This window comes from Myxocyprinus asiaticus, chromosome 43 (genome assembly GCF_019703515.2).
Source record: "Myxocyprinus asiaticus isolate MX2 ecotype Aquarium Trade chromosome 43, UBuf_Myxa_2, whole genome shotgun sequence".
Classification (NCBI taxonomy): domain Eukaryota; kingdom Metazoa; phylum Chordata; class Actinopteri; order Cypriniformes; family Catostomidae; genus Myxocyprinus; species Myxocyprinus asiaticus.
The window spans coordinates 27,598,695-27,618,770 of NC_059386.1; the positions used below are offsets into that span (position 1 = coordinate 27,598,695).

The window sequence follows — 20,076 nt, forward strand, 5'->3', positions numbered from 1 at the left end:
CTTCACTACTGAACAATTACCCAATCGAAACTGTTCACCAAAACAGTATACAGAGACCAGTTTGAGGAGAGACAGCAAAATTGTATTGACTACAAACAAGCTGTAGCTACCCGCCAACAGCATGTACCTCATACAGAGCTAGTAGGATGGAGTAACATTAGAACCTGTAGACAGCTTTCATTGACAATATAGATTGGATTGCAGGGGCTGCACTGTGAACAGATACAGCAAATCAAATAATGGGGTCTCAGGGCATAAATGTTAAAGTCTCCCTTGAACCTTCAAAGTTATTTCTTGAGCAAAACTGCAAAGGACTGTCAAGTTAAGTAATGTAAATAAATATCTCAAACTGCAACAATAGTTTTCTTGGGGTTGTAAAATAAAATTGGCCACAAATAATTGGCCAATTTTACCAGATTTAGCTAAACAAAGGTTAGAAAAAAATTATTCAGTGTTAATGAATGACCTGAGTCTCCCACATTGCTGATGCAACACACTTCCATTCTTGCCAGAGGGGGAAGGTGAATAACTGGAGCCGATGCAAAAGCGTACCGGAATTCTCTGAAATGGCATGCAAAGGATGTGCCCAAAGCAGAATACCTTATTCGGAAAGGCACAAATAATGACTTCAAAATGAATAACGAATTCTTCAGAATAATAGATAAATATTCATTAGATTGATTATCCAACAACAAGCACAAGTATAGAGCAATATTTAAAAAAACATATCTAAAATGACAACGCAGTGGTGAGTCTTTTAAACCAATATGACTAAAGTGTAAACTTTATGAATGAAGGCTGCATTGCAGCCTCCGTTTACTGTGTGCGACTCAGAAAAAAATAATCGTTAGACTGATTATCCAATAGGCACAAGGATAAAGCAGTATTTGAAATAAACATATCTTAATTTACAATGCAGTGATGAGTCTGTGAACTTAATATGACTAAGTTATAAACATTATGAATGAAAATGCGCACGGGGTGATCTCAAGTGTAACTTAGATGGCTGGGTAGCGGCTCAGATTAAAAACATTTGTTAGACTGATTATCCAACAAGCACAAGGATAGAGCGATATTTTAAATAAACATGTCTAAATTTACAACGCAATGATGAGTTTGTCAACTAAAGTGTAAACATTATGAATGAAAAAGTCTTATTTCATGTTTAAATCAGATGGTCATGTACAGATATGATAGGTGTGGGTGAGAAACAGATAAATATTTAAGCCTTTTTTACTTTAAATTCTCCTCCCTGCCCAGTAGCTGGCGATATGCACAAAGATTGTGAATCGCCAAAAACAAAAGAAGAAGAAGAATGTGAAAGTGGAGACTGATGGTGAGTTCCATGCCAAAGGGCTCATCCCTATGCCCCATTCCCTTCAAAGGGTTAACCTTCCAGAGTGAGAGCTTCGGAGGGTTGAAAGGTGTAGGGCTCAAAAATATCAGTCATTCGGAACGCACGTCAGCATCATCTATCCAAGCCAAAGGAGCCACTGCCATTGCAAATAGGCTGACGCTAATGAATGTCACCTGCACCTAATCAGAAATATTTACACATGATTTTGCATCACTAACTGCTTTCAGAATAGAAACTGAAAAGAAATTCTTTAAATCTTTATGACATTATGAAAAATATAAGATTCATTTTTTAAATTTTTATTTTATTTAATTTAATAAAAAAATAAACCAATAAAACAAATGTACAGTGCATTTATTAAATAAATAAAATGCCACTGTGTATTATTATTTTATTTACATTAAAATAACACAAGCATTAACCAGTTTCAAACAAAAAGTCAGCGGTTTAAAATTATTTTTAAAAGTTCATTATAATAATTAAAGGCTTTTATAGACTATGGAGATGAAGGGATGTCACATGTTTTTGTTTAAAGAAACAGATTGCTGTTGCAGCTGGTTTATTATACTAAATTAAACTTGGCAAACCTCCATATTTCTGATGTATGCTCCGGTTCCGGTCCTCTTGGCAGCTAAGTGTCCATCTGTTGAACCCTATGGAAACACCCATTTGAAGTGCCTTTCGAAGCAGATATTTATGAGCCCTTCGGTGTGGAATGACCCTTCAACATGGCGGCCATAATCGTTCCCATGTCGAAGTGCCCTTCAGAGGTGGGTATATCTGTTTGGAATGCAGTGTGATAGTAAAAAAGTACTTAAATATTCATCTGCTTCTCACCCACACACTTATCATATCTCTTCTGAAGACATGGATTAAACCACTGGAGTCTTATGGATTACTTGTATGCTGCTTTTATTTGCGTTTGGAGCTTCAAAATGTTGGTACCTATTTACTTACATTGTGAGGACCTACAGAGCTGAAATATTCTTCTAAAAATCTTTGTTTGTGTTCAGCAGAACATGGCCATCACTTAAAAAGTGGTGGGGACAGTTGGGGGAGGGGGATTAAAATAACTTTTTAATTCAATAAACGAAAATTGCATCTGTATGTCAGTGGATATATATCATTAGCAGGCACACATCTTTTTTCACTTTGCTTTGCGAATTAACAGGAAAGGAGCACAAGCTTTGCAACAGCGGAGTGAGTAGAGTGGGCATCTGGATGAACAAGAGAACATCGCCACTCACTGTCACTCAACGCCATTGATAACAGCTGCAACAAGCACTCATCATAACATAAAAAAAAACTCTAGCACTGGATCGCTACTTATTATAATGCACAAAATGGAAACTCCTGCTCAAGAACTGGAGAATTTCTTCTTCTTTAGACACTTTTGAAAAAGTGGTGGGGACAAAATTGGCAAAGACAAAAAGTGGTAGGGACATGACCCACACGTAAATTACGCCTTTGAGCAGAAGAAAGTCATACACATCTGGGATGGCATGAGGATGACAGAATAAATGTAAAAGTTGAGAGAATTTTCATTTTTGGGTGAACTATTCCTTTAAAAGATTTTAACATTCAAATGCCATGGCATAATCAACCAGTGTTGGTTTAAAAAGGTGAACATTTACATTTTTGTGAAATTAGATGCAGAATTACCAGAAATTTACTCTGTGCCAACCAATACCGGTCTCCCCTAGTTTCTAAACAGCTTTGGACACTGTTTACCATTCCGATTCAAATGAAATCTACACACATTTTCTCTCTCAAGACTGTCCTCTCTGCAAGACTGTCATAACTGAAACACGGCTCAGTTTCTCTCTCACTCACTCAGTAAAGGAAGTCATAGGAAGTGGGCGAGGTTTTGCTCACCTCTGGGATGCTGCTGGACGGCGCATCATTACATTTTAGTGAGGAGCTTCAGAAAGAGCCGGCGTATTTCTAGAAGCGAGGTGAATCCGAACTATGAAGATCATTTATGATCGTCCAGCGTTCACGACCGGTTGGCACCGATTTAGAATGGTAGACTTTTATTAACTTGTTTTTGAAATGGAAAGTGTCGGCTCTTTATTTCACACTTTAAAGCAATATCGTTTTACCGTGGGACTGATGTGTTTGTTTGTTTTATCAGCTGGTGCTTATGAGTGCCGGTATCCCTGCAAATGTGTAGAGACATCTGGACAATGCCAGGACTTTGGAGAGAGCCAAAGACTACCACTTGACTCTACCACTTTGGGGCTTCCACTCAATGTGTCCAGAAGAGTCCAAAACACAACTTTAGAAGAAAACAAAACCTCGAATTTAACCAATGGGTGCAAAAACGACGAGGATTGCCAGCGCAAGGAATTTGAAGCCGTTTCTTACGTGTTTCTCGGAATTGTGTTGGCCCTCATTGGAGTTGTGTTCCTCATGGTGTTGTACCTGAACAGACGAGGCATCAAGAGGTGGCTCAATAACATCAGAGAGGCGTGCCGGGATCAAATGGAGGTGTATCATTACCGATATGAACAGGACTCCGATCCCAGGCTAGCAAACGTTGCCGTTTAAGCTGTTTCTGCTGACATCATCTCTTTTAGAGTTGGGGTTTCGTTACTTCGCTGCTTGGAGCCGGTCTCTTCTTATGTGGACATTTTTACAAAAAGCTCCGTGAAGAATGCTTTCTAACTGTAAATATATGTTAAAACCTAAACACTCCAAATATCTAATATAAGACATAAATAACTCTGCGTTTCATTTCAACGCATTGACTGACTGCATCAGACTCCAGATATGGAAATCTGGGCAGTCTGGCTATTTGCCTATTGAAACCCAGCATTAATATATTTAATGAAATACAATACATAGTATGAGTATCAAATTAAATTAGGTTGAGTGTACATGCACATATTAGGTAGGCACTGCCTAGAAGACTGCTTGAACTTATTTATTTATTTATTTATTTATTTATTTATTACCTCCATATAACCTTGTATACAGTGCCAAGACAGACACATTTGGTCTAGAGTGAGATGCAATGCAAATAATTCCTTTTTTGGTAAAGTATTTTGTTTGTTTGGATATTTGAAAATTTACAATAGAGGTGCAATTCCAACATAGGCCTACATAAACTCCTTGTACATTAAATATTATTGAGATGCAGTTAATCTTTTAATGAAAATTACACTATAGAGCAGTAACAAAATAGCATTTTATGAAGGAATGACTTGCATCCTCAATAAAACTCAAGATATCCTAGATGTCTGCTCTTTCTTGTTTGTTTGGGATCATATTTTTCATAAGTTTCCCAATGAAAGTCTCGTTTTTGCTTTTTGTTGCTTGTTTATGCGTCATTCTGTTTCTAAACTAAAAATTATGGATTTCTGTCATCTAGAATATAAAGGTTAAGAAGGATTATAAGGCCATAGAATGGGGCTGAGATAAACTCATTTTTGCCTGTGTGAGGACACAGTAAATGATGTCTCCCCCATACACAAGCACATTTTAAGCATCATTTGATTTTATATAAGTAGTTGGTAGTTTCTTACAGTAAGTGGAATATCATTAAGCGCTCTCAAATACAAAATAATGCATGTGCGCGCTCTCTTTTTCTCATTTCCCTCTATCTCTATCTCTCTCTTTAAATAACCCGGTATGGGGCTATCTCTCTACAATACTGATGATAGTTGGAGGCGATTTGCTGCTAATAAAAGAACAGAAGCATGACTGAAGACAAATCTTTGACATAATTATAGCAGGGCTGGAATTAATCTCATCAGGACCGTGGCTAAGAGGGCAAGCTGATGTCCTATAAATCCTGGGTTTCACCCCTGGGTCTGCTTCATTTGCCCAGGTTTAATTACCAAGTTCCTAATGTTTGGGTGCTGGATTTTGAAGACAAGGTCAGTCATGCACTAGGAAAACCCCTGATACAAGACCAGCGGGGTTTTAACAGAAAATGAGCCAGTCCACCGTGCAAACCTACAGTATTTCCCTCCAGGTATCCTGGATAATTTTCGAGGCTAGTTGTCACATGGGGAAGTTGTCACAAGGGCTGTATCTGTGTAACTAAAAGGTTTTCAGTCTGAAGGCCAATTACACAAATGTTTGTTTTATCTAGCAATGGTTTTGTATGTCGGTTCAAACACCTAGTTCAAAAACTTTTTTTAATCACTTAATTATTGTGAAGATTTTAAAGACATTAACAGATTACATATTAACAGGAATGCTTTCTAATAGAAACTATAAAAGGAAAAAATTATTAAATGCATTTATTTGTTTATCATAAGAGGAACGTGGATGCCAGTTGATAAGAAAATAATTTCCCCAGCAATCGGGGGAAAATGCAACTTTTGCTTCAGCTTTCAAATAAGACATATTTGAAGATTGTGACAGATATTAAAAGCTGTTGTCAGTCTGCTGTCTACCTGGAGCTTCCATCAAATCTAAATCCAGGTGGCACAGGATGATGCACAAGATTAATTTGATGCAACATTCTCATTATCATTCTGATAGATCTGATTTTTATCCTACCATATATCACTACTGCAGTCATATTCCAAAATCTCAATAATCACACTAAAAGAAGTTAGCACATCTTTTTAGTTAAAGGGATAGTTCACCCAAAAATTAAAATTTTCCCAGATGTGTATGACTTTCTTCTTCAGAACACAAACAAATATTTTTAGAAGAATATTTCAGCTCCAACATTTTGAAGCTCCAAAAGGACATAAATGCGGCATAAAGGTAATCCATAAGACTCCAGTGGTTAAATTCATGTCTTCAGAAGTGATATGATAGGAGTGGGTGAGAAACAAATCAATATTTAAGTCCTTCTTTACTATCAATCTCCACTTTCACATTCTTCTTTTGTTTTTGGCGATTTGCATGTTTTGTTGAGAACATTTTATGGTAAAAACAATGTTGATTTTTGTATGTTTATTTATTTATTTATTTATTGCTGTTAAATTAAATGTTTTGTGTATTATGTTTACAATTTGCTAATAAGCCTACAATAGGCTGTTTAATGGCAGGTTCCATTCTGACAACTTTCTCCATATAGCAGGACTGGACTGACACAAAAAATTGGCCCTGGAACTATTCAGCCCAACCGGCCAATGCGTTCCCTCACAGTTATCAGTATTAATACTGCATATTTTCTAACACATAAAAATGTACATTTGACTGTGAAGCATTCAGTTGTGAGGGAGATGTGAATTTACTGATAACCAAATTTTTAAACGTAATCTATGAAAGGCTTTGTATGTAAATATGTTTATTTATTTACATGCATAATAATAAGTAAACAAACTTCTTAACTGATATTTCTCTTTCATCAGGATCTTAATTATCAAATTAATTTTTTCATTGAAAGTTCATTAGAATTGAACATATTTACAGAGGAGGAAAAACTCAGCTTCATCCTTAATTCACAGGGGTCCAGGCTTTAAAGCTCTTGTTATATTCTCCTTTGTACTTGCCCTTATGAAAATGTACCACAGTTCTTGCATGCAGAGTTTAACTGTAAGAACATGGTGGTCACAGGTAAAACCATGCTTCTTATTACCAGATGTAATTATGGTAAAAAACAAATTACGATATCGAAAATTATGAAAAACTATATCCATGTAGAGACTATAAAAACAATTGCAAGGAAAGTGACTTATATTCCACTAATATACAATATAATATATATAATTATAATTATAGTAACATATACAATATCTCACATATATACAATATTTCTGCCAAAACACCATAGTTTCTACAGTTAGTGTCACTAACTGCAGTGCAATAAGAATGGTGATGTGTGGATCGAAAAGAATGTAATTACCATTATGAATGTCACATTGTTTTCCTGTTTACCTCGTCACTGCTGTTTAGAATGTCAGGGCTGTTTAATATGTTTTTTCAAAGAGCTGTGCAAGGAGCCTTTAAGGTTTTCACATCTCGCACTGTGTTTACCACGGGATTGCTCCATGTTTGGCACGCTTTGCTCTCGCGCTGCACAGTTTAATTAGGTAGCAGTGTTCGTCATACTTTTGGTGTATTAGGTGTTTCCATGCAAAATATTAAATGGCAGTGCTTAATAATTAAGAGTGGGGCAACTGACCAGCCCAATACTCTACTGGCCCATGGGGAAAAGTCCCGGTGCTATACAAGGCCAGTCCATCACTGCCATATGAAAAAGGTCAACATGTGTTCAGTGAACTGAATCCTTTTTTCCATAGGCAATTACGGTGAAAGTGTTAAATGGAAACATTTTTGTAACTTTTAAGTACAGTCAGACTTTAGATATGAGCCTGTACTGAAATTGACTTTCAGAAATTAACATACCCTGAGAAATATTCACTAGAGTGAAAAGTGTGTCAACTAGCCCTGGTTTCACAGTTGTTTGAAAAGTCTGTTTATTGATGTTTACTGTGCTGGCCCTTATGCTTCTTTAAAATTGTATTACTTTATTTTCAGGAGCTACTGTATGCAAGGCTCTCAAACAATTGCAAAACCAGTGGTGCTGATGCTAGCTAAGATGTTAATTTGTGCTGATGGCATCAGTTCAGGCCTTGGATGAAAGGAAGAAAGAATACATTCTGCCTCAGCATCATTCCCTGTTATATTCAATAACTTAAAAGAGAGAGAGAGAGAGAAAAAAAAAACACTTTCCCATCCTGATTTTCCCAGACCCACAGTCTAGCAGAATCTCAGCGGTTAGTCACTTTCTGTCTGCAGAGAATTAGGCCTCTGACACAGAGTCCATCGCCCCTGTAAGCTTGAGGGAAATATGACTTTGTCCAATTCACAGAGTTTCTAAAATTGAGGAGAGGGTCAAATATGAATGCTGACCAAAGCAAAAAAAGAGAAAGAGCATGGGATAAAGCAGGGAACTTGTTGAAATAGGCTATTTTCTCTCATAATGGCCAGCCGTAGTCTTTTGTGCTCTTCTGGTCTTGTGCCAAATCTTTCTTTTTAGAGCTGGGACAACCAGTCGTTACGATTCTATATTATCTTTTATGCGCACATTAGCATACTGTCCTCCAAACGATGGCTTAGACCTATTTCAGTCAGGACCACCTCTGTCAAATGAATACTAACTTGAAGGAATAAACTGATGCTTCAATTGTCTACAAGTCAGTAAGACTTGTAGACAGTTGAAACATCTGTTGGTGTTGGCGGTATGGTTCTGTTCTGGGCAAACTCACAGTTTTTTTTTTGTTTGTTTTTTGTTTTTTGGATGGAGCAGGAAGAGTAGTGGGAAAAAGCCTCAGGAATCAGATCCAGCACATTTATATTACAACATTTTACAACTTTCAAATTTCTGACAGTACAATAATAGATCATTTGCATAATATAGATTAGATAAACACTTGATAGAATTCCAAACATAGCAAGTTGGTAAATCAAGAACAAGCTGCAAACACATTGAAGATACTGTAGACGTACAATTGATTGTCAGTCTGGGATTACAAAGAGCACAGAATAACAGGATATTGAGATAACTAAATGCAAAGCTGTCATACAAGAGTTGAAGCAGGGGATAGAGGAGGGTGTTAACATAAACTGCAGCCATGCAATGGAAAGGCTGAAGTGAAGGGCTTAAAAAGGACTGCTTTGATTGGAGACTGATTTTTTATTGGTAGATGTCACAATCAGCTGAGCATCAGTTAATTGCAATATTGGCTAATGTGACCTGCCTGAAAAAACAAAATAAACTACAAATTTCAAGACTATTATTGCTATTGTTGTTTTGTGATTATAGCACAAAAAATCCACCAACAGTATGTTTCATGGATTATAGTCTTTTTATAATGAATGCATTTTATTTTTTTACTCTCAATTCTAAAAAGTAAATGAGGAACACATTAAAGGATCTTATATGTTTTTATAAGGATTTGAATGCAGTCATTGATTGAAGGCAATGCATTTACTGTATTTTTTTTTAAACCTTATCATATTTTGCTACATTATTAGCATGATCTCTGTTAATCACTTACAGTAATTATTGAAAAGATTGTGAAGACTCTCACAGACTACACCGTGCCTAAAAGGGAATGCCTTCTTTACTTTATACTTAATGTGTTGGCTTTGGGAATTTCTGTAACTAACTAGGCTAACTCTACTCTAATAGGAAATTATGAAATGCAATTGTTTGTTTACCAAAAGAGGGATGAGGATACCAGTTGATAAGACAATAATTTCCTCAGCAATCAGGGGGGAAATGCAACTTTTGCTTCAGATTCCAAGTAAGACAAATTTGAAGGTTGTGACAGATATTGAAGGCTGTTGTCAGTCTGCTGTCTACATCAGAACTAAATCCAGGTGGCTCAGGATGATGCACATGATGAATTTGATGCAACATTTTCATTATCTTTCTGATAGATCTGATTTTTATCCCACCATACATCACTGCAGTCAAAGACCAATACCTCAGTAATCACACTAAAAGAAATTAGCACATCTTTTTAGTCAGGAAAAATATTTCATTGCAGGTCTCTGTACTATTTGATGAAAAGTTTCATGTTTCACTGTTAACATACAAATAAATAAATGAATACATAGTAAATGTGACCTCAGCTGACCTCTTAAAGGGATAATTTACCCAAAAATATAATTATTTCATCATTTACCATATTACATTATTTGTTAAGCAAAATGTTAGCCTCAGTCACCATTCACTTGCATCACAAATGTGTAATACTTTCTTCTGGAGAACACAAACAGAGATTTTTAGAAGAATATATTTCAACTCTGCAGGTCCATACAATGCAAGTGAATGGGTACCAAAATGTTGAAGCACCAAAAAGCACATAAAGGCAGCATAAAAGTAATCCATAAAACTCCAGTCGTTAAATTCATATCTTCAGAAGCAATATGATAAGTGTGGGTGAGATACAGATAAATATTTAAGCCTTTTTTTGCTATAAATTCTCCTCCCTGCCCAGTAGGTGGCAATATGCATAAATATTTTCCAAAAACAAAAGAAGAAGAATGTGAAAGTGAATGTGGAGATTGATAGTATGAATTGTATGCTGGATGAATTGTCAGTTTCTGGGTAAACAAAGCATTAACCCTGCTTCTGAGCTCTTTAGTTTTCAGAGAGTACAGGCAGGATGACAAAAACAGGAATAAAGAATAAGACCACTAATATGAGGTGCTCTGTGCATGTAGCTAGTGCCCTCTGAATATATTTCATTCTGAATACAGAGAAAATTGCAAAATCTGTATGACTGTGTGGCAACACATAGTTCCAATGCCATCATTAAGTTTGCTGATGATACGACGGTGGTAGGTCTGATCACTGACAATGATGAAACAGCCTACAGAGAGGAGGTGCACACTCTGACAAGCTGGTGTCAGGAGCACAACCTCTCCCTCAACGTCAGTAAGACCAAGGAGCTTGTGGTGGACTTCAGGAGAAAATACAGAGAACACAGCCCCATCACCATCAATGGAGCACCGGTGGAGAGAGTCAGCAGCTTCAAGTTCCTCAGTGTCCACATCACTGAGGAACTCACATGGTCCGTCCACACTGAGGCCATTGTGAAAAAGGCTCACCAGTGCCTCTTCTTCCTGAGACGGCTGAGGAAGTTTGGAATGAACCATCAGATACTCACACGGTTCTACACCTGCATTGTAAAAAGCATCCTGACTGGCTGCATCACTGCCTGGTAAGGCAACAGCACCGGCCTCAACCGCAAAGCCCTGCAAAGGGTGATGCGAATTGCCAGACACATCATCGGAGGTGAGCTTCCCTCCCTCCAGGACATCTATACTAGGCGGTGTGTGAAAAAAGCTCTGAGGATCATCAGAGACTCCAGCCACCTAAGCCATGGGCTGCTCTCACTGCTACCATCAGGCAGGTGGTATCACAGCATCAGGACCCACACTAGCCAACTTCATGACAGCTTCTTCCCCTAAGCAATCAGACTTTTGAACTCTTGATCGATCACGATACATACAGTATATCAGCACCGCACTTTATTAGCCTCAGACTGGATCCACATTTTATACTTCTCTTAAAAACACACTGGCAACTGACTATCAACCGACAGCTGAATGTCAACACAACACTTCATATTTATTTCCAATGCTTACATGTTTTTTTTTTTTTTTGATACGGTCTATTTGGTGTATACTGTATATATTGTATATTATTAGGTGTATATTGTGTTGTGTAACAGATGTGTAAACTGTGTTATGTGTAAATCAGATGTTTAATATAATTGTCATACTGCTATGTTGCTTGGAACCGCACCCAAGACTTTCACCCACTGTTGCACTTGTGTATATGGTTGAGTGACAATAAAGGGATTTGATTTGATTTGATTTGATTTGAAGATTATGTAATCTTTTAGGCATAGAAAACATTCTGTGTCCATGTATTCTTTTCATTGTATTGCATGTACTGTAGCATGCAGCTACATTTTCATAGTGAAAATAGTATTATTCACATTGCTTTTGTCTACCATTTGCTTTTGTTCATCGTTTATATAATGGTATCTCATAAATGTAATAAATAATTTAAGATCATAGAGAAGTACATGTATAAATAGAAATTGTAATAAGAGAACAATGCTATGAGTTTACATGATGTTAAAATCTGAAAAGCTACTAATGGGTGTGCAGTATTTGACTTACTGTAGGTTTTAAGTTTTAGGCATACATTTGTTACTAACACACATAGAAAATGTTTCAGTTATTGATGTAACCTTGGTTCCCTGAAAGGAGGGAACAAGAAGCTGCATCAGTAACTGACACTGTGGGAGCTCCTCCTAGGGACGGTGACCTTGAAACCCTACACCATCATGCCAATTTGATTGGCTGGTGGCACTTGGCGCTCTGCTCTATGTTTGCGTCTTCATGGGCATATAAGACAGAGCCAAGAACCTCAGCATCATGATTTTCTGACTGAAGGGAGGAGAGCGTATATCTTGGCCCCCTCACAGCAAAAACATCAGTAGTGCAGCACAGCTATGCACTGTCTTGATCCCTCCTTTAAGGGAACCAGTGTTACATCAGTAGCCAAGACATTGCCCTTCAACTTGGTATCTTCGACACTGCGTCAGTAGCTGACACTGTGGGAGCCTTATACCATAATGCTGTACTGCTGATAGGGTAATACCCACTAGCCAACAGGGTAGTAAAAAGGCATTGCTGAAAAATAGGAAGGAAAGTGGAGGAACAATAAACCGTACCATTTAATGCCAAACAGAGACAGAGACACCAGCCAGACCGGGTAGTGGTCCAATAACTTAACACATTTTTTCACTTAGTGGCTTTCTTACAATGACACTAGCCAACAGGGTAGTGAAACATTGCTCGCATACTCTCATTCAAACCAGTGGGAATAGAGAGACCACAGTTTTTGACTTAGCCAATACAACAACACTAACCAACTACTCAGTGAACACTGGACAGTCACGCCTCTTTCTCAGTGAAAATCTAGGAAGAGTGGGAAGATACATGCAGGTTATGAAACCTGGCAAAGGTGTTAGGGGAAGCCCCACCAGCATTCAGACATTTGTCTTCTAATGACACGCCCTTTGCCAATGAACAGGAGAAGGAAACATTTCAAACAAATAATTTCACTTGTTTGGCCAATGTACATGCTCAGTGCCCTCACAGGGCAGAGCATGTGTAGTCTTTTAATCTCGTCCGACTCAAGGAAGGAGGAGAGAATGCTTGCAGGATAATAACCTGAGCCCTAAAGGGGATTGCCAGTACTTTCGGTAAATAATCCCCTCTGGGCTTGAGAATGGCCTTTGACAGGCCCGGTCCGAACTCTAAACAAGAGTTGCTGAACGAAAAGGCTTGAAGGTCCCCAACACGTTTGACTGATGCCAAAGGAAGTCCTGCATCCAAAAACTCTTGCAATAAGTAGAGTGTCCTCACAATGAGAGGAAAACCAATCTGCAAAAGTAAACATTTTAAGGCATACGGCCACCTCGTTGAGGGGGCCCTGGCCTGTAGTATGGTACCTAGTACCAGGTGCGACAACCCTATAGTGTCAGATGAGCCCAGTTCAGAGGTCAGACATGCAGTCTCAACAGCTCTGGCTGAGGATGCCAGGTTGTGCCTCAAGCTTGCGAAAGCAGATCCATCCTCAACGGAATTTCCCAGAGGGGAGCACCCAACAGCTATACCACATCCTGGAACCAGTGGTTGTTGTGCCATTTTGGCACAACTAGTTTCACTGTTTCCTTGTCTTCCCGTATCTTGCATAATACTTGATGTAGCAAGCGAACAGTTGGAAATGCGTATGTGTGTGTCGCTGGCCATCTGTGAGCAAAGGCATCCAAGTCTAGTGGAGCTTGTGACATGGAGTACCAGAGGTGACAATGTGTGAGCTCCGAGGAGGCAAACAATCCCACCTCGGCTTCCCCGAATACCTCCCAAGTCCTCTGAACTGTCTGAGTCTCCATTTTCCCCGCCTGGCGCCCAGACACAAGAGTAAATCATGTCAAGCATAGGGTGGAGCGCCAAGCATCACCAGCCAATCAAATTGGTATTTTATAGGGTTTTCATGTCAGCTACTGACGCATGTCAAAGTTACTGACTTGAAAGGGAACCAGGTATTTAATTATGTATCAGCTATGTCTCTGATATTAACAGCACCTTTGTCTATATAGCACAAAGATGATGTGCCAGTAGGCAAGCAAGTAAATAAATAAAAAGTAGGGTGAGTTTAGTTAAACTAGAGGTGAGATTCATGGGAAATGAGCCACTTTTGTCATTGACATTAATATTTAAAGCATAGAAGAGTATTCGTTTATGTAGTCAACTAATTACAAGCTACGACTAAGACAATCTAATATTGAGATTCATGTAGGTTTGTGAAATAAAAATAGTGCATATGAGAAACGTAGACAATACTAAGTTCACTATTTCACTTGCTGTGTTATGTATCATGGCCAAGAATACACCCTTTTTGCAGTAATTTTATTATAAAAAATTCACAGATACAGACAAACATGTGCATATCAGGAGCTTTTGATATTCATATTCAGGCTTTCATTCGCATTTACTTAACACACATTTAGATAACAATACACTCTTAAGACCTTTGCAGTTGTCTTTATGAAAACTATTACACGTCTGCCCTCTGGTGCATGGCTCTTGCAATTACATGTACTGCAGTATCAGTTTCTGGTCGATGAATGAACTCGGACCCATAAAACTGAAACGCATTTCTTGTCCGTCAATGAAATATGCCCGGGCGGAAAAGTTATGAAACCTTTATGTAAGGCATTTGACGCCTTTTGCAAACGTCGAAGGCAAGTTTACTTTTATTTTACGGCTTTAAGAGTTTTGTCATACTATAGAGTCTAGCGTAGTAGACAATGCCATGTTTATCTGTGCAAGAGCAGCGTGCTTTACAGCTTTTTATTTTATTTTAAACACACTGAATTTTACTGCTTTAAATTTCAGTGTTTTTTTTTTTTTTGTTGTTGTTGTTGTTGTTGTTGTTGTTGTTGTTGTTGTTTGTTTGTTTTTTAAAGGACTGATTATACAAAGGATGGCGTCCGTTCCTTCTCCAGCCCCTCACAATCGCAGCAGAAGTGAAGATGAGGATGATCCAGTGGATCAGATGATCTCCAGGACCGGCTGCGCTGAGCTGCACCACGCTCTGCAGGACTGCATGGCTGAGCATCAGGACTGGAGGAAATGTCAGCCTTTAGTTCAGAAGTTTAAAGAGTGCATGGCCACCTACCAAAACACTCGCAAAGAGCAACTACTCAAACAAAGGACTTCAACCACACAATCTGCTTAATGCACAGGCCTCGAGACAGTTCAGAAGAATTTAATCTCATTTGTTTACCAATGTGCATGTTTTGTAAATGACTCAATGCAATTGCTGCTGAATTACACTGATGTACAACAATCAGGAATGTCTCAAATATTTCATAATTTATTTTAGCAGGGATGTGTATCAGAAGCAACTGAATGTACAGTTGAAGTCAGAAGTTTACATACACTTAGGTTGAAGTCATTAAAACTCATTTTTTAACCACTCCACAGATTTCTTATTAGCAAAATATAGTTTTGGCAAGTCGTTTAGGACATCTACATTGTGCATGACATGAGTAATATTTCCAACAATTGTTTACAGACAGATTGTTTCACTTTTAATTGACTACATGGCAATTCCAGTGGGTCAGAAGTGCAGACAAGGTTATATTTAGGAGTGTGAAGATTTCTGTCTGAAACAATAACAAACATGAGGCAGGAGATTCAAACAAAGAAATAATGTAGACATAAAACAAGAATATGTAATAGTATATCATGTGAGGTATACCAGAAAAACCACTGATGTAGAAATATGATGGGATGGAAATATTCCTGTTTTCAGTGATTTCTTGAAGTATGGTCAGCTCACTCACTGATCCTGTATTCATCCTGAGTGGAATATACAGTAAGTAGTACTGTATGTTATTCATTATTGACAATCAAGACAGGAATGACAATGGTTTTCCAATAACAGAATTAACAAAGAGAAAATGTTACTTTTTAAGTGTAATTTAATTGTCTGTTTTATAGGTAATACATAACATCCACAAAGCATCACAAAACACATTTCTTTAGCATAATGAATGCTGCGAAAACGGTGCTATTTACTAAACTTGTATAGACGCAGAGCAGTGAAGGATCACACAATAATGGAAGGTTTGCTCAAGTTCATGCAGGCACTGTAAAAAGTCTACTGCTGGCTGTTTATATTTCTGAATGAAGAGGCATCAACCCTTTAGTCTACAGACTGTGACTATGTGTAACAAGGACATGCCTCTCCACAGGGCCGGGTCATGGTCCCACAAGTCTCTTCGGCACACGTTTTTGAAGCCACTAGTGACAGATCCTTTATCCTATGCTAAGTGACAAGGGCAATATGGTAAAATAAATAAGGACAATGTGTTTTTTGGTACACTCACATTAGATGACTACAAACAGAACCCAGGAGCCCTAGTGGTCAGCTTTTGCTTTATTCATCAGGAAACCCAGGGACCCTAGCGGTCAGGTTGTTCTGTAGGGGGCAAAAGGCCCTGGGTGGGAAGCTTACACTATGCAAAAAGATTTCGTGCAGGCTGAGGCTTGGGAAACCCCTGGGACTGGCCCCATAATCCATATTATTGGCCTGACTGTCAAAGGAGAATGGCCAGACTAGTTCGAGCTGACAGAAAGGCTACAGTAACTCCTCTGTACAATACTGAGCAGAATAGCATCTCAGGTTGCACAACATGTCGAACCTTGAAGTGAATGAGCTAAAACCACAGCAGAAGACCACATTGGGCACTTTATTAGACCATAGTGTTCCTAAAAAACTGCTCGGTGAGTTTATACTGTTTAGTAGGCTATATAGACTATGTTAGTATTGTATAGTCTTGAGCCTGAGACAAACACCACCCCCCAGCCATTTGTGTGCTGAATAACAAGGTTACATTGATGTTCAGTCAGTATTTATTTATTTTTTTTCTTGATCTTTTATTTTCTTGTTCTGTACATATTGTTTTTGCTAACAAATTTGAAATCAGTTCCTTGTGGACCATCTATATGGTGCAGAGGCCTGGAAATGCGTGTTCAGTTTCTGTATTTTTTTTTTGTGAGTTTTTTTTTTGTGTGTGTGTTTTTTTTTTACCACAAAAACACATTGGTACTTAAGGAAAGTCACAAAACAGATTTACAAGGTTTCAACACAGATGCTTTGTGCTTGCAACAAATTCCATATTCTGTACCGTCAAAAAATGAAATATGTTTATTTGAGCACTGTAATGTTTAATTACATATGGGAAGTCTGAAAAATAATTTTACAACGTCTACAATCAAATCAACAAGTTCTCATCAATTGGGCATTTGTTAAATGGTCTCATCTAACTACAGTATATATATGTTACTTGTCCAATTTTTATATGAAATAGAGTAGTTTCTTTCATTCAAATAGTAAACAAAAAAATATATGCTCTGCACTACCCTACTTAAAGGAAGGACTAAAATTAAAAAATTTCTGTTGTAGTAATAACCTTCCTTCGTTTGTACAATTCTTTTATGGATTGCATGACTTCTTTTGTCTTTAGAGTATATATGATGGGATTTAGCATAGGTGGTATTGTCTGCGTCAGGGAGTTGTTAATTATCCGGGAATTTGGGTCAATATATGCTGTGATAGATTTAACATTTACACTTAAGATTGGGAGATAAAAAACTGCCACCAACATAAGATGAGAGGTGCAAGTTTTCATGGCTTTCATCCGCTCACCACCATGGGCAATCTTAAGCAACGCTGCAGCAATGAACAAATATGAGATGGTTATCAGTAACACTGGCAAGCAAATCAGGAGACCAAAGAAAATATATGCCACAATATAATTAATGGAATTACTGTTACAGGAAAGGCTAATGATAGGGCCGTGATCACAGAAATAGCTACTGACCACAGTAGATCTACAAAAAGAGAGTCTGTTTACTAAACCCACCATTACAGCAAATGAAAGCACAGACAAAACCCACATTACAGCTATGATGAGTGACATGGCTGTTTTGGTTACAATGGCATGGTACTTTAGAGGAAAACAAATGGCAACCAGTCTGTCATAAGCCAAGGCAAGTAGTGTTAAAGACTGCAAGTTCATGAAATGAAAGACAAAAAACATATTAGCCAAGCATGACTCATATGAAATGTGCTGGTGATCAAATAAAAACATGTCTATGAGTTTTGGAATCACAGTCGAGCTCCCACACAGATCAGATACGGCCAAGTGGAAGACACAAATGTATTTGGCTGTGTGAAGTCTGCGGGCCAAATAAATGGTACACATGATAAAAGAATTCCCCAAAACAGTCACAACATATACAACACACAAGAATACATAGTAGTACTTTGCATGCGGGATATTAGACAAGCCATTGATGAAGAAAGTTGCAGGACGCACAAAGGTTGTATTTGAAGAGGAGGATGATTTCATGGAGGTCATGTTGCCTGTGGTCTGTTTTTTTTGTGTAACCTGTGATAAAGAACTGTTTTTAGAAATGCACTCAATGACAGAATCAAAGAGATCTAAATATTTATTTCATTTCCATGTTCTTTGATGTAAGTATACCAACACCAAATATAAATGTAAATATACAGCAGGCATCATATCAATATTTCTTTACATTATGGTTCATGGAATAACTGTTCTAACAATAGACTTGTGGAAGAAGGACCAGCCTTCCTAAACACAGAATCTGTTATTCTCAATAAATACAATATGCTGTGTCCTAACACAAAGAATGAGATGCAAAACATGATTCAGAAAATTAGAAAAACTACTAAATGTTTCCTGTCCTCTTTATATTTAAGAAATGTGTGAGTTTTCATTAAATTATGTTATGTCTGTTTTAACAGATTTTTTATTTATTTTTATTTTTTGCCAATGTGCTCCAGAACATATATTCTCTATAAAATAAATACAAAAAGAGCTATGTTTTTGTATTAAACATTTCCTCCTTTTTTCTAAGTATAGTGTAGTGGAGATCTTTAGCTATTTAAAATTATATTGTGTGATTGTGTGCTATTTGACAACATATTTGAAAACAAAGTGACAAGTTATCGGAAAGTGTCCTCAACCTGCAATCGCTTTATATATAGTGCATTAAATTATGCAGAGCAGTGGTAATAAAATTGGTCAAATTTAAGTGTAAAAGTACAATCGACATTAATTATTCAAAAAGCACTAATGAGAAAAAAATATTTCTGATACACACTACACAGCTTCTATTAATGTAATTTGGAATGAAACTGGTACTCTACATGAGAACACAAGTCTTTTTAGAAGCCAGAGATGATCTTCTTTGTCTTGAATGTGAAGATTATAGGATTAAGCATGGGAGAGAGAACACAGGTCATGGAAAAAATAATGATCCCAGTGTTTCGTTTATAATGGACAAAAAAGCATATGTTAGGCATATAAAAAGCCACTAATATTAAATGAGCAGAACATGTCTTTGTGACTCTTTGACGGTTCTGTAAGTTTGTGATTCTGATCTATGTCAGTCACAGCTATGCAAGTACAGTATATGAAAACATAATACAAAATACTGGGAACTACATGATGATCACCTGAAACAGAACACTCATCATACAACTTAGAAAGTCATTGCTATCCAAAAAGTGACATATAGTCCTATGATCAAAGCAAAAAAAAAAGCAAAAAAAAAAAAAAAAAAAGAAAGCCAATCACAGCAGGACTCTATCAAACATCAGTAAATGATAAATTAAAGATGGCAATATATTTAAGAGCGTGAAGATTTCTTTCTGTAAAGATAACACATATGAGGCATGAGTTTCCTAAAAAAGATATAATGTAGGCAAAAAAAAAAAAAAAAACACACACACACACAAACAGGATCATCTAATAGTATTTCATGTGAGGTATACCAGAGAATCCAGCTTACAGGAGGGAAATACAGTATTCCTGTTTTCAGTGACCTCTTTAATCATGACCAAGTCATTTTTGCATCCTGTTTGGGCAGAAAAGCAGTATAATATTTCCTGTGGAAAGAAATGATGTCAAGAATGACACATAAACATTTTTGCACCAAGAACGTTTCAAGTATAAATAAAATGCAATTTTTAAATGACATACCTAATACAAAAATTTAAGGAAATGTAATGCTGCAGGTATGATATACTCACAGATACTGTAGGTGAAGGACAGTACTGTAAGATCTTTGGGAGGTTTGCTCAGGGCTTCCCCTGGACTGTTATATGC

At 37.4% G+C, this 20,076-nt stretch overlaps 1 protein-coding gene and 1 pseudogene across 1 annotated transcript; both read right to left on the reverse strand.

Moving 5' to 3' along the window:
- Nucleotides 1-10,803: 10,803 nt before the first annotated feature.
- Nucleotides 10,804-18,297, reverse strand: LOC127433546 (olfactory receptor 1-like; the record flags this gene model as incomplete). The annotated part of the gene is made up of 2 exons (XM_051685569.1): nucleotides 17,348-18,297; nucleotides 10,804-10,825 (listed from the first exon to the last, which is right to left on the reverse strand). Coding segments are annotated over exons 1-2 (972 nt in total), but the record flags the coding sequence as incomplete, so codon positions are not given.
- Nucleotides 18,298-19,133: 836 nt separating this feature from the next.
- Nucleotides 19,134-19,716, reverse strand: LOC127433244 (olfactory receptor 2G6-like; annotated as a pseudogene).
- Nucleotides 19,717-20,076: the final 360 nt, after the last annotated feature.